At 42.8% G+C, this 20,873-nt stretch overlaps 1 protein-coding gene across 1 annotated transcript in view; it reads left to right on the plus strand.

Moving 5' to 3' along the window:
• LOC144692456 (5'-AMP-activated protein kinase subunit beta-2-like) overlaps positions 1-20,873 on the plus strand; it is a 52,121-nt gene that overhangs the window by 9,917 nt on the left and 21,331 nt on the right. Inside the window, 2 exon segments of the mRNA XM_078561343.1 lie at positions 3,494-3,660; positions 7,376-7,469. Of these exon segments, the coding sequence (XP_078417469.1) occupies positions 3,494-3,660; positions 7,376-7,469 (261 nt within the window).

Here is a 20,873-nt window from a genome sequence, read left to right on the forward strand (position 1 = left end):
CTACAATATAATTAAAAGGATAGGCAGGGTAGATGCAGGTAAGATATTTCCTCTGGTCGGGGAGTCGAGAACCAGGGGACACAATTTCAAACTAATGGGGATGCCACTTGGGAACGAGATGAAGAGAAATTTTTTTTACTCTGGGGTAGAAAATTCCAAAGATTCACAACCCTCCAGGGGCTGTGGAAACTCAGTCAGTGAATATGTTTAAAGCAGAGATGACCATTTTTAAATACCAATGACATATAGAGATATGGGGGTAGTGTGGGGAAAAAAGCATTGAAGTGAATGATCAGTTGTGATCGTATTGAATGGCAGAACAAGCTTGACAGGCTTAATGGCCTATTCCTGCTCCTATGTTTCACAGATGTGCATGATGCACCATAAGTGGCTATTGAAAGCGGAGCAGGCTCGACGGGCTTAATGGCCTACTCCTTCTATGTTTCATAGATGTGCATGATGCACCATTGGTGGCTATTGAAAGTGAACCAGCCATGACATTTAAGGAGATATTTGCACTGTCAGTTTAGTACTGGCAGAATGTATATCCTTCTTCTGGACCCACTATAGTGTGGGAGTCCTTAACAAAATAGTCTCTCAATGTTCTGGAGTGTAAATTCAACATGTCAACTTTGAATTCCAATTTCTCAGGTGGTCCAGTAGACCCCCATAACAGTTTGTAAGCCTACCTAACAATTTAATAACAAAGCTAAGCTTATATTAGGAAAGATTGAACAGAATGGGGCCCTTTTCCCTAGGAAAGAGAGGGCTGAAGGGAGACCCGATAAAGGTCTTTAAGGTTATGGAAGGTTTGGTGGGGTAGACATAGAGAAGATATTTTCACTTGTGGGGAGACCAAAACTAAGGATGTAGATATAAAATGACCATTGATAAATGGGGAATTCAGGAGTAATTTCTTCATCCAGAGAGTGGTTAAAATATGGAACTCACTATGAGAAGTAGTTGAGATGCATAACATTAATGCAGTTAAGGGGAAGTTATATCAACACCTGAAGGAGAAAGGGATAGGTGATATGTTGACAGAGTTAGATGAAGTAAGGTGGGAAGAGGCTCATGTGGAGTATAAGCACCATCGGGACCAGTTGGGCTAAATGGTTTCTATGCTTTACCTTCTATGTCAAAAATTTTAATTACACACAGTAGAGATTTCCCCATTCCATTCAAATATGCAAATTTCTAATTGTTACAAGACAATTCTGTGTGATGCATTCAGGCATGCTCCAAGTTCTTGGCTAAAAAGAACAATTAAAGTTAGGAACCAAGCAGAGTAAATTACATTCTGCCTAGATGAAACATAAATCACTACTATTGGAAATTAAGTAAGCATTTGAAGGAGGAGGATGCTGGACAAGGACTATGAGGTGCAAATACTGCAGGTATTTTAAACCATTGCAGTATGTTGTCAGACACAGTTGGACAAAGGAGCAGCCTTTTATGCTGAAATTTCCGATTAGAATCTATCTACCCTCCTTGAATATTGAGGGAGAGATGTGTGTTTATTTTATTTTGCCCATCTTTTGAATTTGTAAGTTAAAAGCACTTTTAGCAGTATTATGCCTAATATTTTGTAGGTGAGAATATATCTTGAAGAGGAGGGACGTGTATTTTTTTATTTTAACCTAATTTATTTGAACATTTTTTATTTTAACCTAATTTATTTGAACATTTTTTATTTTAACCTGATTTATTTGAAGATTTATTTTTGTGCCAAGATTGAATCAACAGTTTGTGCTGTGGAGTGATCTGCCTTCAGTATTAAGCAACTCCCGACATTTGATGGGAAAAGAAAACAAAAGATGTTCATATATCAGTACCTGTAAAGAGAAAAGATGGGTTAATTATTTTTAGATCTAGACCAATCACTATGATTTTTGTTTGCATTTGTCTTCTTCTTTTAATCTGAGCTATGGCAGATGCTTTTCTGATAGTGATTGAGAAGTGCATCTCTAAAAATGTGTTCTTCCCTTTCTCTGCATTGTATAATACCTGATCAGCTGATTTGGGTGGGGGTGGAATTAAGTCATTAAATTTTGTAGGACCACTTTATCATTTTCTTTTGGCAGTCCAACTTTATCTATCTAATATGCACAAGTGAAGAATTGGAAATGTTGCATCATTGTTCAAAAAAAGCTTGTAAAAAGTGCAGCAACTACAGGGAAGTCAGTTTAACCAACCTGATGGTGGGAAAACTTTGAGAGACAGTAATCCAGGGCAAACTTAACAGTCACTTGGACAAATGTGGATTAATTCAGGAAAGCCAGCACGGATTTATTAAGGGCAAATAGTGTTTAGCTAATTTGAGTTTTTTGATGAGGTAACAAAAAGGCTTGATGAGGACATGGATGTGCTGGGTACAATTTAAAAATTTACAGATGACACAAAACTTGAAAGTATTGTGAACTGTGGAGGATAGTGATAAATTTCAAGAGGACATAGACAGGCTGGTAGAATGGGCAGACATGTGGCAGATGAAATTTAACGCAAAGAAGTATGAAATTTTACATTTTAGTAGGAAGAACAAGAAAAGGCAATATAAAATAATGGGGACAATTGTGAAGGGGGTGCAGGAACAGAGATCTGTGTGGTGGGGGTGTATAGGCCCAAATTGTTGAATATGGCAAGACAGTTGAGAAAGTAATTAATAAGGCATACTAGATTCTGGGCTTTGTTGATAGAGGCATTGTGTGCAAAAGCCAGAAGTCATGATGAATCTTCATCAAACACTGGTTCGGCCTCAACTGGAGTATTGTGTCCAATTTTTGGCACCATGTTTCAGGAAGAATGTGAAGACGTTGAAAAGAATGCAGAAAAGAGGGGAATGAGAGACTTCAGTCATGCGGATAAATTGGTGAAGCTGGGACTGTTCTTCATAAAGAAGAGAAGGTTGGGAGGAGATTTGATAGAAGTGCTCAAAATCATGAGGGATCTTGACAGAGTAGATAGGGAGTAACTATTCCCAATGGCAGAAGGTTCGAGAACCAGAGGTCACCAATTTAAGGTGATTGGCAAAAGAACCAGAGGCAACATGAGAAGAAATTTGTTATGAAATGAGTGGTTAAGATCTGGAAGGCACTGCCTGAGAATGTGGTTGAGGCAGATTCAATCATGGATTTCAAAGGAAATTTGAAAATTATCTGAAGGGAGAAGATTTGCAGGACTATGCTGAAAATGCAGGGGGATTGGACCGAGGTGAGTTGCTCTTGTGGTGAAACAGCAGAGACACGACATGCTGACTAGACTCATTCTCAGTTGTACCCATTCTCTGAATGATTCTGTGATAACGAGAACATCTTTTCCCTTGTATGCTAGCTAGGTTCACACTGTTGGATGAAATTCTTACCTAACTTTCCAAGAAGAGAATCCATACCTTTGCTGCTTCTATACAGTTGTTTGGAAATTATATTTCTAAGTTCTATTTACTTTTATGTGTAACTTTCTTCTAGTGTTACCTCCTTGTATTTTAATATTTTAGGCTCTCACTGATAAGGAATTTGTGTCCTGGCAGCCTGACATGGATGAATCTGTAAAATTGTCTAAGCAAGCTCGTCCCACAGTCATTCGCTGGATAGGTGGAGGAAAAGAAGTGTTCATATCTGGCTCCTTCAATAACTGGCATACCAAGATCCCACTTATTAAAAGGTATGTGCAGTTTAAGACTAGCTGAGAATCCATCTAGTAGTAGAAAAATATACTTTCAGATTCTTGTGCAGGAGGGAAGGTTCCATCTCAAAGTTCTATTGAGTTTCCATTTAATTTTAATGAACCAGATCTCTGGCTTGCATGAAAATCCATCAATGTTTTGAGTCTCCAAACAAACCTATTGAGAAACCCACGAACCGAGTTTCCATTTGCTGTATACATTTCTCACTCTGTGGGAATATACTCCAATTATCCAAGTCTGGAAAACGTGGGTGGAAGTTGCCAATAGCAAAAACCAAAAGAGCCCCAAGTCCGCATAGCGGTGTTGCTAAAATATAACACTTCATAGTTTAATAGTGTAAGCACTGGTAGGCTTTCTGCTTCTACTTATTAGGAATACTGTGGACCACTAGATGACCATAAGATTACTGATGTGTATAGGTTTGAGTGATTCTAGGTTGACAGTAGGTGTCAGAATATGTTCCCCTGTGTCACGATGAGCAACAAAATCCACCCCACCCACCATAAAATGTGCGAACAAGTAGCAATACATCCTCTTGAACAAAATGAACGCATAGAAACATAAAAAGTAGAAGTAGGCCATTCGGCCCTTCGAGCCTGCTCCACCATTTATCTTGATCATCCAACTCAATCTGCTCCCGCTTTCTCCCCATATCCTTTGATCCCTTTCGCCCCAAGAATTATACCTAACTCCTTCTTGAAAACATACAATGTTCTGGCCTCAACTACATTCTGTGGTAGCGGATTCCACAGGCTCACCACTCTCTGGGTGAAGAAATTTCTCCTCATCTCAGTCCTAAATGATCGACCCTGTATCCTCACACTGTGACCCCTGGTTCTGGACTCCCCCACCATCAGGAACATCCTTCCTGCATCTACCCTGTCTAGTCCTGTTAGAATTTTATAGGTTTCTACGAGATCCCCCCTCATTCTTCTGAACTCCAGCGAATATAACCCTAACCGACTCAATCTCTCCTCATATGTCAGTCCCACCATCCCAGGAATCAGTCTGGTAAACCTTTACTGCACTCCCTCTATAGCAAGAACATCCTCCCTCAGATAAGGAGACCAAAACTGCGCGCAATATTCCAGGTGTGGTCTCACCAAGGCCCTGTATAATTGCAGCAAGACATCCCTGCTCCTGTATTCGAATCCTCTCGCTATGAAGGCCAACATACCATTTGCCACCTTTACTGCCTGCTGCACCTGCATGCTTACCTTCAACGACTGGTGTACGAGGACATCCAGGCCTCATTGCACATTCCCCTCTCTCAATTTATTGCCATTCAGATAATCTGCCTTCCTGTTTTTGCTACCAAAGTGGATAACCTCACATTTATCCAGATTATACTGCATCTGCCATACATTTGCCCAACCACTCAGCTTGTCCAAGTCACACTGAAACATCTCTGCATCCTCCTTACAGCTCACCACCCCCACCCAGCTTTGTGTCATCTGCAAATTTGGAGATACTACATTTAGTTCCCTCATCTAAATCAATATATATTGTGAATAGCTGGGGTCCCAGCACCGATCCCCACTAGCTATTCAAATGATGTTTTCATCAGTTGAAGGTGTGGAGTTTTAGTCGCGACCTAGTTAAGTTAGCATGTTCACACACCTGATCTGCAAACAACTCCTTCCAGCCTATCATCCCAAGTCTTTGGGTTTCTTCCTAAGCTTTTTGGACAGGTATCTGCACAGCACAGTTTGTGTTACGCCAGTCACTTTGGACTTTGTAATCTAGAACTTCACTGATGGACATGATATTCTAAGACGTACCTAGCTTCAATTGATGAATTGTTTCTCTCTTTGTATGAATTTGTAGGTTGTCCTGACTAGCGCAAAAAGTATAACAATTGGGCTTCTGATAGTAATCTATCTGTGTGTAGGTAGAACTGAGAAATCCTCTCTCGAGTCCGGCTGTCCACTTGAAAGTAGGATGTGTATTGCTCTATTAATTGCTTGTAGATAGTTGTTCAGAAAAAAATGGATTGTTTCCTTAGACAGTGTATGCAAGTTTCCTACTTTAATAACACTGGACTTATCTGCACTTCTCGCCCTAATGATGTGTTCCAGCAGCAAAGCTTTTATGTATTGATGCACTTTTGCTTTGTCCTAAAGGTGCAATGGCTACATGAAATTAAATATATGAAAAGCAGCTCTTGCACCATTGAACTCTAATTTGGTTGATAGTCTGACTCCAGAGGCAGAACAGGCTGGGAATAAACATAGCTGCTGGCAATTGCATTACTTCACATGATTTAACCACTGGCTCCATGGGCAGGATTTTCCCCTTGGGTGGGCGCAGCGGGCAGGCCTGGGAGCAGCCGCTCAATGGCCCACCACCTGCGATTGGGCCCCGACCACGATTTCATGCTGGCTGGCCAATTAATGGCCAGCCACTTGAAACGCACGCTGATAACCTTGGTGCTGCCGGGATGGGGGCTGGAGGAACATGAGTGCTGAAGGGACAGAGCTGCATAGGGGAGCTGAAGATTTTAAACATTAAAAATGAAGAATTCAAAAAATAAGGAAAACGTGTCCCCTCATTTGTCACATGAGCAGGGACATGTTAAAAACGAGTTAAAAGAATTTTTTAAAAAATCACTGTTCGAAACCTCATCCTGCCTGTGGATGAGGTTTCGCAAAAAATGAAAAGGCAGCTTGGCCTGTTCACTCGCCCGCCAACCGTAAGGTTGGACGGGCAGGGAAAATTTCACTCTAATTAATTGATTAATGGGCTTAACAGCCCTCTTAATTGTCAGCGGGCGTGCTGCTGATTCCCGTGCACACCCGCTGACCGAAATATTGCGCAAGTGCATGATGACAGGACGCTTCCTCGACGTCATTGCGTGCTATTTCATGCTCGTGTGTGTCGGGTGCATGTGAGCACGCAAAACTGAAAATCCTGGCCCATGTTACAGTGATGAGACCAAATTCCATGGTGTGTAAAAACCCATGTATGGTAAAAGCACCTAGCAAAATTATGCTGGGGGAAAAGGACTTTAAGGAATCTGAAATACTTACTTTAAAATAGTTTGGCTGATTTAACATTAGTCAGAATTGAGGACTTTTGTTTTGTATACTGACTTTTTTATTCTCTAATTTTATTTATTACAATAAGCTGCATGTGGTTTTTAGCTTTAGCCAAATGGTCTGACCATGTGCCATTTCCTATTAATGTGGAAAGGTGTAGAGGACATGTAGGACTGGCTGTGCTATTTTTGGTGTGTGTTCCAACGGTAAGTGCGCATTATTCATTTGGTGGCACTAATACATTTTCTTCATCAGATCAAGTTTTAATCGTTAGTGTGGACTTGCATATGGAACCTTGCATTTTACAAACAGCATGAGTAAAATTTATTTGCAAGAAACACTTCGTTAGCACTGTGCTTTATGGTTTCTTATTACTTGTGGCTTAATCCACAACCTCCTATAAGGGGCTTTGGCTTTGAGGCAGCCTTCCCCTTCAAGGTGTACTCTGGAACTAAAATATGATGAAAATTGTCCACTGTGTACCACAAAGGCCAATGCTGATGAAACTGAGTTGTGTCTTCTCTGCTCGGAACTGTACCTCTATAGAAGAGTTGATGTTTTCATAAGCTGAAGGAAGTTGAGAAACAAGGAAAAGATAATTGTGTTTTGATATCAAGTACCGGATAATAAACTTAGCATTTCTATCTTTTTACAGCCATAATGATTTTATTGCTATTCTTGACCTGCCAGAAGGAGAACACCAGTACAAGTTCTTTGTAGATGGGCAGTGGGCTCATGATCCTTCAGAGGTAAGTACTCTTATTAACTTTTTTTTAAGCACAGAACTTTATAAAACTTGTATTTATAACCTATCGTAAAGGAAAAAAAGCAGAATAGTGACACGCATATTACATGCATATTGTAGATTAGGCATTTCTTTTTCTTGCCAATTTTCTTTGAATCTTGAGGAAAGTCAGCAGGATACTTGATCATGCCACACACATCCATGCACTTTCAGCAGGGGTCGCTGTGTAGCATGAGGGGCAGGAACTCAAATGGAGTTTTCCCTGCCCTACTGAGGGACACTGGGACCAGTAGTAGTAGTCCTGGTACTGCCAGTTGATATCAACAAAGTCAGCTTCAACTCAGAATGAATCCCGGTACTTTTTGGTTTGAATGCCTCAAAGACTTGTCGAACCATCAGGAGAAACTCCATAATATTTACTCTTAAATACATTGAAGTCAGAAGAGAAATTTCTTTAGTGTTTTTAAAAATTGCATAAATTTTGCCACATTTTGCTCAGATAAGACTGCTTTGATCCTAAGAACATTTGAAATAGGAACAGGAGTAGAACACATGGCCCTTCTAGCCTGCTCGTCTATTGAATATGATCATGGCTGATGTTCTGCCTCAGCTCCATTTCCCTCCCTATATGCCTTTATTCCCTGAGACACCAAAGATCTGTCTATCTCATTCTTGAATACATTCACAATCTACAACCCCTGATGTAGAGATTTCCAAAGATTCACACCCTCTCGGTGAGGAAATTTCTCTACATCTCAGACCTACATAATCGAGCCTTATCCTGACACTGTGCCCCCATGTTCTAGATTCCCAGCCAGGTGCTATCTTGTCAAGCCCCTTCAGAACCTTGTTTGTTTCAATGAGTTCACGTCTCATTCTTCTGAACTCTGGAGATTAAAGGCTCACTTTACTCAGTCTCTCATCATAGAACAACCCTCTCATCTGAGGAACCAATCTAATGTACTTCCTCCAAGGCTAATATATTCTTAAGTATGGAAACGAAAACTGTGCACAGTGCTAAGCTTGAAGTCCTCCAACCCTGTAAGATATACAAGCTTGTGAGCAAATATCTGAAACTAAGGACATTTAATTTGAAGATGCTTCATAATTAACTTTTTACTATCTTGTTTCTCATGTTGATACCAGTCCAGTGCTAATGTTTTCCCCTTAAAGGAAGAGTATTGCTTATTAAGACCAATGCTGATCATTGAAAGTAGAAACTTTCACCAGTAGCTAGAATCATAATCGCACAGAAGAGGGCCATTTGACTCTAGGGCATTCCAGTCAGTCCCACTCTCCCTCTCTATCCCCGAGGCCCTGCAAATTTATTTCCCTCAGGTACCCATCCAATTTTCTTTCGAAATCATTTATTGTCTCTGCTTTCACCATGCTCAAATTCCAAGCCATTACTACTCGCGTGTGTGTTTAAAAAAAAATTCTTCCACTGCATCTCTTGCCAAAAATCTTAAACCTGTGTCCTCTCGCTCTTGTACCATCAGCTGATAGGAACAGCTTTTCTTTGTCTACCTTATCTAAACCTGTCATAATCATGTGTACCTCTATCAAATCTCTCCTCAATCTCCTTTTCTCCAAGGAGAAGAACCCCACCTTCTCCAAACTAACTTTGTAGCTAAAATCCCTGATCCCTGGAGCCATTCTGGTAAATCTCCTCTGGACCCTCTCAAAGGCCCTTGCATCCTTCCTAAAGTTCAATAACCAGAACTGGATGGAGTACTCCAGTTGTGGCCTAACCAGAACTTTATAAAGTTTCAGTATAACTTCTCTGCTTTTGTACTCCCCATGTCTCTTTATGAAGCCCAAGATCCCATATGCTTTGATAATTAATCTCTTAATGTGTCCTGTACCTTCAAAAATCTATGCACATTAAATTAACCTACAGGTCCCTCTGCCCCGTGCACTCTTTAGAACTATATGTTAAGCCTTTATTGCCTCTCCCTATTCCTTCTGCCAAAATGCATTACCTCACTCTTCTCTGTATTAAATTTGATCTGCCAATTGTCTGCCATTCTGCTAGCCTATCTGTGCCTGTTGCAGGTGATTCATAACACCCTCACTGTTTGCTGCACTTCCAAGGTTGGTATCACAGGCACATTTTGAAGCTTTACTCTGTATTCCAATATCTAAGTCATTTACCTTCTCCTCTCACCTCCCCCCTCCTCCCCCATTTTATTTGGAGTCACCATAATGCTGGTTGATCACCTGTCTCCATCTCATCCTGTCCATCAAACATTTCTCTTCCAATCCCGCTGCATCTAAATCTTTTGTCACCACATCTTTCCAGCTAGTCTTAGGCCTTGATCATTTTCTTCCTGGTAGTCCCATCTCCATCACCCACTTCATCTTTCCTCTGTATCTCTCCTCAACCGATGATCATGCCATTTCAGTCCCTTCTTGGCTACTTCCACAATCTTTACTGACTGCAATGTACTGGTTCCTGACCTTGTCCTTTCTCGTCACTCCACACATCCACCTCAGCATCCGCTTCACGTTAGTATCCAGTCGTCGTGCCTCCCTTCTTGATGTTGCCCAAGTTTCTGCACTACATAATAAGCTTGGTCTCACAACTGTGTTGTAGATTCTTCCTTTTAGTTTCAGTGATTACTTTTCTATAACATAACACTTATTTGAATTACTCCAACTAGAGCTAATCGGTTGCTTAATTTCCATTTCCATGTTTTCATCTTCTGCCACCACAGACTTCAAGCACTTGAAACTACTCACTTTCTCCACCTTCACCCATAATCTTAACACCTTCACTATGATCCTCTTCAATAAGCTCAAACTGATAGTTCATATATTGGATCTCTGGTCTACTGATCTTCATGCCCCTGTTTTCCAGTGCTTTGCTCCAGATGACCATTTACCATGACTAGCTGTTTTATCCTTAATCCAAATTTTTATCCAAGCTGACACTGGCCCTTCTCTTCCTTGAACCTCAATTCTGTTAACCAGCCTTCTATGTGATATTTTGTCAAACATTTTCTTAAAATCCTTATGAACAACATCTATAAGAACATAATAAATAGAAGCTCCACCGTTTAATAAGATCATGGCTGATATGATTGTGGTCTTAACTCCACTTTCATGCCTGCCCTTCATAACCCTTGACTCCCATGTCAATCAAAAACCTGTCTAACTCAGCCCTGAATTTATTCAATTACCCAGCCTTCACTGATTTCTGGGGGAGACTAATGACTCTCTGAAAAAATAAATTCCTCCTCATCTCCATCTTAAATGAGAGACCTCTTATTTTGAAACTATACCCCCTAGTTTAGATTTCCTACAATGGGTAACATCCTATCAGCCTCTAGCCTGAAAATCCCTCCTCAGAATCTTATATGTTTCAATAAGATCACCTCTCATTCTTCCAAACTCCAATGAGTACCAACCCAACCTGCTCAATATTTCCTCATAAGACAAACTCCTCATCCCTGGAATCAGCCAAGCCAACCATCTCTGAACTGTTTCCAATGCAAGTATATTCTTCCTTAAGTAAGGAGATGAAAACTGTATACAGTGCTCTAGCTGTGGTTTCACCAATGCTCTTTACAGTTGTAACAAGACTTCCCTACTTCATCACCCTTGCAATAAAGGCCAACATTTTGTTTGCGTTCCTAATTATTTGCTGTAACTACATGCTGACTTTTTGTGATTCACAGACACCCAGGACTCTCTCTATTGTGCATTCTGCAGTCTCTCTCCATTTAAATAATATTCTGCTTTTCTATACCTGCCAAAGTGGGCAACCTCACATTTTCCCACATTATACTCCATTGCCAAATTTTTGCCCACTCACTTAACCTATCTAAATCCCTTTACAGATTCTTTGTATCCTTCTCACAACTTGCTTTCCTACCTACCTTTGTATTGACAGCAAATTTGACCACAATATAGTCGACCCCTTTATCCAAATCATTAGTATAGATTGTGATAGATGAGATCCCAGCACTGATCCTTGTGGCGCTCCACTATTACAATTTGCTAACCTAAAAATTATTCATTTATTCCGACTCTCTCTTCCCTGTTTGTTAGCATGGATAGAGCACTGGCTAACTTATTACCCCAACACCATAAGTTCTTAAATTCTGTAGTAACCTTCTATGTGGCATCTCGTTGAATGCCTTTTGGAAATCCAAATACACTACACCTACTGGTTCCCCTTTATCCACTCTGCTTATTACATCCTCAAAGAACACTAATAAATTTGTCAAACATGATTTGCCTTTCACAAAACCATGTTTACCTGGTCTGATCGTACCTGATTTTCTAAATGCTGCTACATCTTTAATAATGGAATCTAGCATTATCCCAACCAAACATTAGGCTAACTGGCTGATAGTTTCCTGCTTTCTGTCTCATTCCTTTCTTGACCAGCTTTACAATCCACTGGAACCTTTCTTGGGAATTTTGGAAGATAATAACCAATGTATCCAAGGGATATTGGAAAAGTGGGAAAAATGGTGTAAGAGGTAGATGATCGGACATAATCTGTTTGAATGGCGGAGCAGGCCCAACTGGCCGAATGGCCTACTCCTATTTCCTAGGTTCCTATCTCTGCAGCCAGTTCTTTTAAGACCAAAGAATGCAGGCCATCAAGCTCAGGGCACTTGCCAGCCTAAAGTCACGTTAGTATTCCCATTACCTTTTCTCTAGTGGTAGTGACTGTTTTAAGTGCCTTTCTCCCTCTTGAGTTCCTACTATTCTTGGGATGCTTTTTGTGTCTTCTACGGTGAAGGTGGATACAAAATACTTGTTCAAAGCCTGTACCATTTCCTCATTTCCCATTATTAATTCCCCAGTCTCACCCACTTCCCTAGTTAGCCACAGATCATGCATCCTTCTGCTAGAGTATTTCTTCCTCAATGGAATGTATCATTGTTGAGAGTTATGAAATATCTCCTTAAATGTCTGCCACTGCTTCTCTACCGTCTTACCTTTTAACCTATTTATCCAGACCACTTCAGCCAACTCTGTCTTCATAATCTTAAATAAAGGCAACTACAAGGGTAAGACACTAGTTATGGACCCACATATCTCATTCTCAAACTCATTGTGAACTCTATCATGTTATGATCACTGTTGCCAAGAGGTTTCTTTCCTATGAGATTAATTAATCCTGCCTCATTGCGCATTAGCTGGTCCAAAATAGCCTGTTCCCTGGTAGGTTCCAGAACGTATTGTTCTGAGAAGCTGTCCTAAATACACTATGAACCCACCCTCTAGGCTACAGTTGCCAATTCGATTTGCCCAATCGATGTGAAGATTAAAGTCACCCACGATTATTGCAATACTTTGCTTGCAAGCCCCCATTACTACTTGATGCATACTCTGTCCTATTCTGTAGCTACTGTTAGGGTGCCTATGAACTACTCCCTCCTTTGCAATTTCTTATCTCCACCCAAAATTTTTCTTGTGCTCATGGGATGTGGGTGTCCCTGGCTGGGCCAGCATTTATTACCCATCCCTAGTTTCCAGGCCATTAAGGGCATCAGAGGGCATTTAAGAGTCAACCACATTGCTGTGGGTCTAGAGTCACGTGTAGGCCAGATCAGGTAAGGACGGCAGATTTCCTTCCCTAAAGGATATTAGTAAACCAGATGGGTTTTTCCGACAATTGATAATGGTCATCATTAGACTTTTAATTCCAGATTTTTCACCGAATTCAAATTTCACCATCTGCCCTGGTGGCATTCGAAACTGAGTCCCCGGAGAATTACCCTGGGTATCTGGAGTACAATTCCAGTGACAATACCACTACCGCCTTCCACTTCATCTTCTGGACCAAGATCATTTCTCACTATTGCACTGATCTCACCCTTTAGTAACAGAACTACACCACCACCTTTTTCCTTCTTCCTATCCTTCTGAAATGTCAAATACCCCATAATATTCAGTTTCCACCCTTGGTCATCTTGCAACCACATCTCTGTAATGGCTATCATATTATACTCATTTATCTCTATTTGTGCTATTAATTCATCCATCTTGTTTTGAAGCTCATCCGTTTCATTCCCTTCATCAACCTCCGTTACTTCATCAAATGACTCAATTTGCTTAGTCAATTGCGATCTGAATTTTCCAGATCCTTGCTGGCTATCCTTAATTAATTCAAACCTCTCCAAGTTCCTGTTGATTTTTTTCCCCTGATTATTGTTTCTAAAGCCTTACCTACCATTGATGTTAATACCAGGGATGTCCTTACACCCTTTCGTGGATAAGGATGTCACATTTGCCACTTTCCAATCCTCAGACACTATCCTTATATCCAGGGAAGATTGTAAGATTATGGCATGCCCTTCCGCTCCCTCCACCCCCACTTCCTTTAGCAACCTGGGGCCAGGCGACTTATCCACTCTAAGCATAGCCAGCCATTTCCTGCCTATCAATTTTCACCTCATCCATTACCTCTACCATCTCCACTTATACCAGTATTTTGTCAGTATCTCTTGCTTAGTAAACATCGATACAAAGTATTTGTCAAGCATTCTAGTCTTGCCCTGCACCTCTAAACATACACCATCCTCTTTGATCCTAATAGGACCCACTCTATCTCTTATTACCTGCTTAGCATTTACATGCTGGTGGTAGATTTTTGGGTCAACTTTTATGTTAACTGCTATTTTATTCTTTTATTCACTATTTTGCAGTCTTACTTTCTTTTTCAATTTCCCTCTCAACTTACTGCATTTGGCCTGTTTTTGCTTGAGGAATTCACTTGACTTGCATCATAAACCCTGTTTTTTTTTTTGCTTAATCATATCCTCTATATCCCTTAGCATCCAAGGAGTCCTGGCTTTGGTTCACCTACCTTTCAAACTTGTTGGAATATACCCTGCCTGAAACATCTCCTCCTTAAATACCACCTGTTGTTCAGTTACCAGCTTCACTTTTCCTGACTAGATCCTCTCTCATCCCATTGAAATTGGTTCACATCCAATTCAGAAGTTTTTCTTTAGATTGTTCCTTGCTCTTCATTACTAACCTAAGCTCTAATATATGATAACCACTCTTACCCAAGTGTTTCTCCCATAGACACTTGGCCAACCTCATTTTCTAGCACCTGGCCCAGCATAGTTTAAGGTATGACATGCAAAATCCACAAAGCCTTGACAGAAATGAGGTGCATGTTTAAAGGTTTCCTTCTCTTCCTGTACATTTTTAAGATGGACTCTTTGAACATAGTCTTGGTATAACCTGCAAGATTCTTGCAGTATTTTACTAGCAGGTTTCTCACCCTCATTCGTTGGGAGGGAGGGATTGACAAGGCTCTGGGTTATTATTTCCATAGCCTTCTGTCTCTCTTGCTTTGTGTTATGCCTGCAGGAGATATATCAGGGAGGGAAGCAGAAAGTTGTCTGATTCACCTTCTGAATTGAGAAACTCATTTCAGCTTCCAGTTGACCTTGCTCAACTGATTTGGTTCATTAGATTTATTGGGCATTCTTGCCTCAGATGTATACCAATTTCCAGCCCTCATCTTGACCTAGCACTATATTCCTTCAGCATCTTTTCCTTGCTTGAACATCTCCCTTTCTACCACCTTTCCCATATTGCAGCTATACCTGGATACTGTTTCCATTTCTGATTACTGAGGCACAATGGAGATATTCAAGCTCTGAAAGTGGTGCAGTGAAGAGCAACAAGTCTGATACCTAGTGTTCGATGAATGAGTTGTGAAGCAAGATCAGAAAAACCTTCATCCGCACCTGATCCTGAAAATTTATTTTTCTAATACTATCTAAAATTCTCTACCCATTTCAATGCGTCTCACATGCTTGTCACCCATATTCTGAATGAGCTTTTCCCTTCATGCCCCTAACTCCTTTTCCTTGTGGTTTGAGATGTTTTTCATTTATATAAATGGCTGTCATGACTCAATTGACAGCACTCTTCTCTGAGTCACAAGGTTCTGGGTTCAAATCCCACTCCAGGGCTTGGGCACACAAATCAAGGCCCTCACTCTACTGCAGTACTGCGGGAGTGCTGCACTGTTGAAGATGCCATCTTTTGGATGTGACATTAAACAGAAGCCCCATCTGCCTGCTTGGGTGGATGTAAAAGATCACTTGACACTGTTTTGAAGAAGAACAGGAAAATTATCCCACTATCCTGGCCAATGTTTATCCCTCAACCAACATCAAAACAGATCATGTAATTATTATCATGTTGCCATTTCTGGGAGTTTGCTGTGCACATATTAGCTGCCGCATTTCCTACATTGAATCAGTCACTACAGTGAGATTTGAGATGTTTAATAGTCGTAAAAACGCTATATAAATACAAGTCTTTTTGGAAGTAAGCCTGAAGAATATCATCAAAGTTTGCTGATGGTACCAGACTAGGGAGGATGTCCAACTGTGAGAAAGAGTGCAAGCTATTAAAAAAGGGCATAGACAGAGCAGCAGACTTGGCAGATGCACACAGATCCAATTTAATGCAGAGAAATGTTATGCCATAATTTTTGGGAAGTATGCACCAATTGATAAAACTCCTCAAGAGTGGATCTAAGGGTGCAGGTACATAGATCTTTAAAAGTAAGAGCACAGGTGGCGTCATTTTAAAAAAAAAAGACAGTGGGCGGAATGGACATCATTACAGGAGTTCTACTAGGTATTAAAAAAAAGGCAATGGGCAGAATTTTCTATTTATAAGACAGTGCGGTAGTGGGCGGTTTCTGTGGTGCCCACACTCTGCTCGGAAAGGCAGGAGCTCAAGCCTGATTCTGCGCATGGAAGCTCATTGATTATGCAAAGGCGAGTATCAGAATATATCACCTCACGGGTCAGGAGCCAATTCGTCCATCAGCTGGCGGGGTTCAAAGGTCCGGGCGCCATATTTAAATGCCAGTTGAACACACAATCATCTTCAATTTTCTCCAGCCCACTTGTCTCCAGGAGGCCATTACAGATGTCTTCCACGCACAAGAAGGCCGTAAGCCTCAAGAAGAAGGCAGCACCCCGTTTCACCCACCAGGCCCTAGAGGCCTTGTTCATAGGAATGCGGGTAAACAAACATGTCCTGTATTCCAGGGATGACTCCAGGAAGCACACCAGCCTCATCTCTCTGGCCTGAGAGATCATCGCACAGGAGGTCAGCATGGCTGGCAGCTGGGCCCGAATTACCATCCAGTGCAGGAAGAGGATGAATGATCTCATCCGCTCTACCAGGTTAAGTCATCCTTCAACTCCTTCCAGTGTCAAACTCCCATCATGGCATCATGCACTCGAAATGGCTACTCTTTTCTGGGATCTCACATAGCCATTAGCTGGGGACACATATTCTCTCTCGGAAATTTTCATATCACTGCCTTTCCATCTATAATGTTGCTCACACTCTATCCTCTGTCCCTTCTGGGTAAGGCTCCAGGAAGGACAGGGCACTTGCGTCTCACCCAACCTCTGCTCCATCCCTTCTCATGACATGCCTTTCTTTCATCTTCATATGGGGTAAGCTGGCACGCAACAGAAGGGAAAGAACACAGACTGTGGAGGGACAGCCAATATTATTGCCCTCACTGAGTTTGAGGGGGCTGCAGCCAAGCTGGCTGGGGAGGACAGGGACTGCTCCTCTGGCAAAGGGGAGATCGGTTTGTCCCACCAACCTAGTACGGATCACAGCTCCATCACCACTTCACATCTTGACAATCAGCGAGTCACATGCAGTCGTATATTGCTTATGCTTGTCAACTGAACTCTATTCTCTCTTTTCTAGGCTCCAGAAGACCTGGGCCCACAAGGCAGCCCAGCATAAATCAAAGCCCCCAGACCACATCCGAAGAAGAAACTCTGGAAGGACTGTCACTGTGCTCACCTGCACCGTCCACTAGCGCAGGGATACACACCTCGATGGGGCAGAGCTCTAGATTAGGCTCGGGATCACTTTCTGGAGAACACCTCACTGACACGTCCCTGCAGCAATCGAAGGCAGGGATAGCCCAGGTCTCTGGCACTTGGGGGGCAACCCACTCAGTCTAAGTCAGATGATGAGCCTCTGGAAGCGGCCACCAGCTCAATGCTGGAGATGCAACGATAAGCAGCGGAGCATCAGGCAGTGATTCGACAGTCACTCAGCAGACTAGAGCGAATGATGGCGGTGTCTACGTTCTGCATGATGTCGTGGCTTCAACATACAGGCGACTTGATGTCACCATGGGAGATTGGCGACCACCAAGGAGACCTTAGTCCAGCTGGCCTTGCTGGTTTTGCGTTCGGCCCTGCACTCCATGGCCACACACCCTGGGCACCGCCAAGATGCAGGCGACGTAAGGACGAGGCACCTTGACCTCCCCCCCAGGTGCACCATCTCCTCAAGGAGTCAGCAGGGCCCTCGGTCACCCACGAGGAGGTTGAGCATCGGCCGGAGACCCCGGGTCCTCCTCTCAGGACACCCCAAGGGTGTGCAACCGCTCACAGTCTGCTCTGCCTGTGACCCCATCCATTCCAGCTACTCAGACTGCCGAGGTGCATCTGCCCCTGAGCAGAGGACCCTTATCAGACCAGGGCTTTCTAGGCCTTGGGTCATAAGAGGACGTCCACCAAGGTCATCGCAGACATCAGAACGTAGCAGTAGGCAAACTGCCTCCGCCTCTGCTGCGGATGTTGGTGCTGCACCCAGGTGTAGTGGTAGGGTTAGGAAAGTTAACAAATTTTGATGTCACAAGTGTGCTACCACTGTGAAGAAATTGTACTTTTGTGAATATATTTGATGGTCATATGAATGTTTTGGTCAACTGAGGACGTTATGATTTTGTACATTGAAATCCACTTATGTTCCACTGTGAGATTAACATTCCTGTGATGTCAACCTCTCTTGAACTAGTCTCTGCACCCTGTGTGATGTCAGGGAGATGTGTTTAAATCTTTATGTGATGTAAGCATTTCTAATCCTTCTTCCCCATGGAACACCTTTGAGTGAGGGCAGCTCATCAGCATCGATATTCTAGCGGCATTGTGTCTTCTCAGTGGTAGTGGCAGAAGACGTGCATGGGAGGAGGAGATCCCTAGCCATGTCCTCATCTCGGTGGCAGCAGTGTTTGCATTATTATATGATGGAGAAAGCTTCTCTCGCATCGCTGTCATTCCTCAGTGGACTCTTAATTCCCAGAGTGAGTGCATTCACAGGGCACTGTGGACCAATGCAGAGATAATGGTCTGGCGTTTCATGATGCCAGAACATGCAAGCATGAATGCTGGACTCATTCTCACTGCGAGTGGTTGGACATCCCCTGAGATGAAAGGGATTGGCATTGAGGGCTAGGAGAGATGTGGCCATATGCCCTCCCTTAACTTTACCCTTCCTGGAATCTCTCATGGGCATGTCTCCATGTCTTCCTTCTTCCATGGCGTCATCGCGTTCATACTGACCCTCAGCAGCCTCCTAAGCTCCTGTGCCTCTGGATCTTCATCTTCTGATGAGCTGTCACCCTCCATTTCACCCTTTGGCAAAGGATTACCTTTTTGCATTGCCAGATTGTGAAGGTCACAACACACTGCGATGATGCATGAAACCCTTTCGGGAGTATATTGTAGTGAGCCACATGTGCGGTCCAAGCATCTGAAGCACATCTTTATAAGCTCTGTGGTCTCTATATAAGAGGTGTGAAGCTGTGAGCAACGCTGTATCTCTCCTTGGAACAACTCTGAGGGTGCTGCACCGGTGTCATCAGCCAACGTTTCAGTGGTTACCCCTAATCCCCAAGCAGCCATTCCTGCAGGCATACAAGCCCCTCAAACCCCAGGTAACTGGGAATGACTCAGGATGTAGGGGGCATTGCAGCTCCCAGGGCACCTAGCACAAACATGCATTATGTGCTTATGATGATCACAGACCAGTGGTACACTGATGGAATGGTAGTATTTGAGGCTTATAAACGTTAGAGTTACTGCCGTGGAGCCCGTAAAGCCACGTGGGTGCAGTCTCTTGCACCCTGCACTCTTGAGAAGCCTGAGATGGCAGTGAAGCCGGTTAATCTCGCAGCCTGGCTATCTTCGTGTCCAGAGCAAACCTGACATAATGATGGGCCTTCCTGTAAAGGGCATCTATGACCTTTATGCATCTATGTGTTGCGGACTGAGAAATGCTGAATAGGTGTCCTGCTGATCTCTGGAAAGACACAGAGGCAAAGAAATTGAGCACTGCAGTCACCTTCAAAGCCCTTGGCAGGGAATAACCTCCACCCCCTCATGGTGTAAGGTCTTCACAAAGAATGTGGCATATGTGATATACCAGAGCTCAGGACAAGCGCAGACGTGCACGGCATTGCCTCTCACTCATTTGTAAATAGGAGACTCTTCTACAATAAACCCTAGGTCTGGTGATTTACCTCTTGTCTGGGTCTCTCCTAACCTTCTTGTTCATTGCTCTGGCTCCCCTTGATAATGTCCCTCAGGCGGAGCCTCCTGCTGGAGCTGTGCTCGATGTTGCCTTTCCGTCCTTCATCTCCTCTGTTGCATTAGGATCCTGACAAAGGCAACAACGCGCCCTGTATCCATTTGTTCTTTCGCCTTCTCTCTAAACTGAAATAATGAAGACATTAATGATTAAAGGGTCAAGACAGTGACGCTCAGAATATGAAACATAAGGTTCTGTCATATTTTTCTTCTCCTACTTGCATGCTGATGCAGCCTTGTCCCTGAGATATTAGTACATACATTGAATCGACAAAGATGGCACCCCAGATATGTAACATCTGGAGCCCTGCGTGGGATGATAAGGTGTAAATGAGCTCCAATCTCTGATGTGCCATAGTAATGACCAGTGAGTGGATGCCCTTTGGCCCGTTATGAATACCAATTCTGGTGAACATGTGACTGGCCTTCATTGGTGCTTTCAGTGGCTTTCTTCCCAAGGAGGTCTTTCTCTTCTCACGAAGCAGACTCATGTTCGCTCTTGTGGCACCTTCAAGTCAGAGGGCGGCCCCAGAAAGGGCCTCTTAGCACAGCAGTGCACTCCTCCCACATTGCCTGAGACCCCTCCCGATCAGATTCACAGGTATTTTCAATTTGAGACAGAGCCATTAATGTTGTACAGCAAGATGGTGGTTCTCTGCTATTACTTCAAAACACAATTCATCACACCCTCTCTCTCTGTCCGTGTGCCTGATATATCCCTGAAACCTCATGAAGTGAGGTTTCAGAAACTGAACTGAACTAACCATATAAATACAGTGGATATGAGAGCAGGTCAGAGGCTAGGAATTGTGTGATGAGTAACTCACCTCCAGACTCCCCAAAGCCTGTCCACCATCTACAAGGCACAAGTCAGGAGTGTGATGGAATACTCTCCACTTGCCTGGATGAGTGCAGCTCCCACAACACTGAAGAAGCTGGACACCGTCCAGGACAAAGCAGTCCGCTTGATTGGCACCACATCCACAAACATTCACTCC

The sequence above is a fragment of the Cetorhinus maximus genome, chromosome 17 (genome assembly GCF_964194155.1).
Source record: "Cetorhinus maximus chromosome 17, sCetMax3.hap1.1, whole genome shotgun sequence".
NCBI classification, from domain to species: Eukaryota; Metazoa; Chordata; class Chondrichthyes; order Lamniformes; family Cetorhinidae; genus Cetorhinus; species Cetorhinus maximus.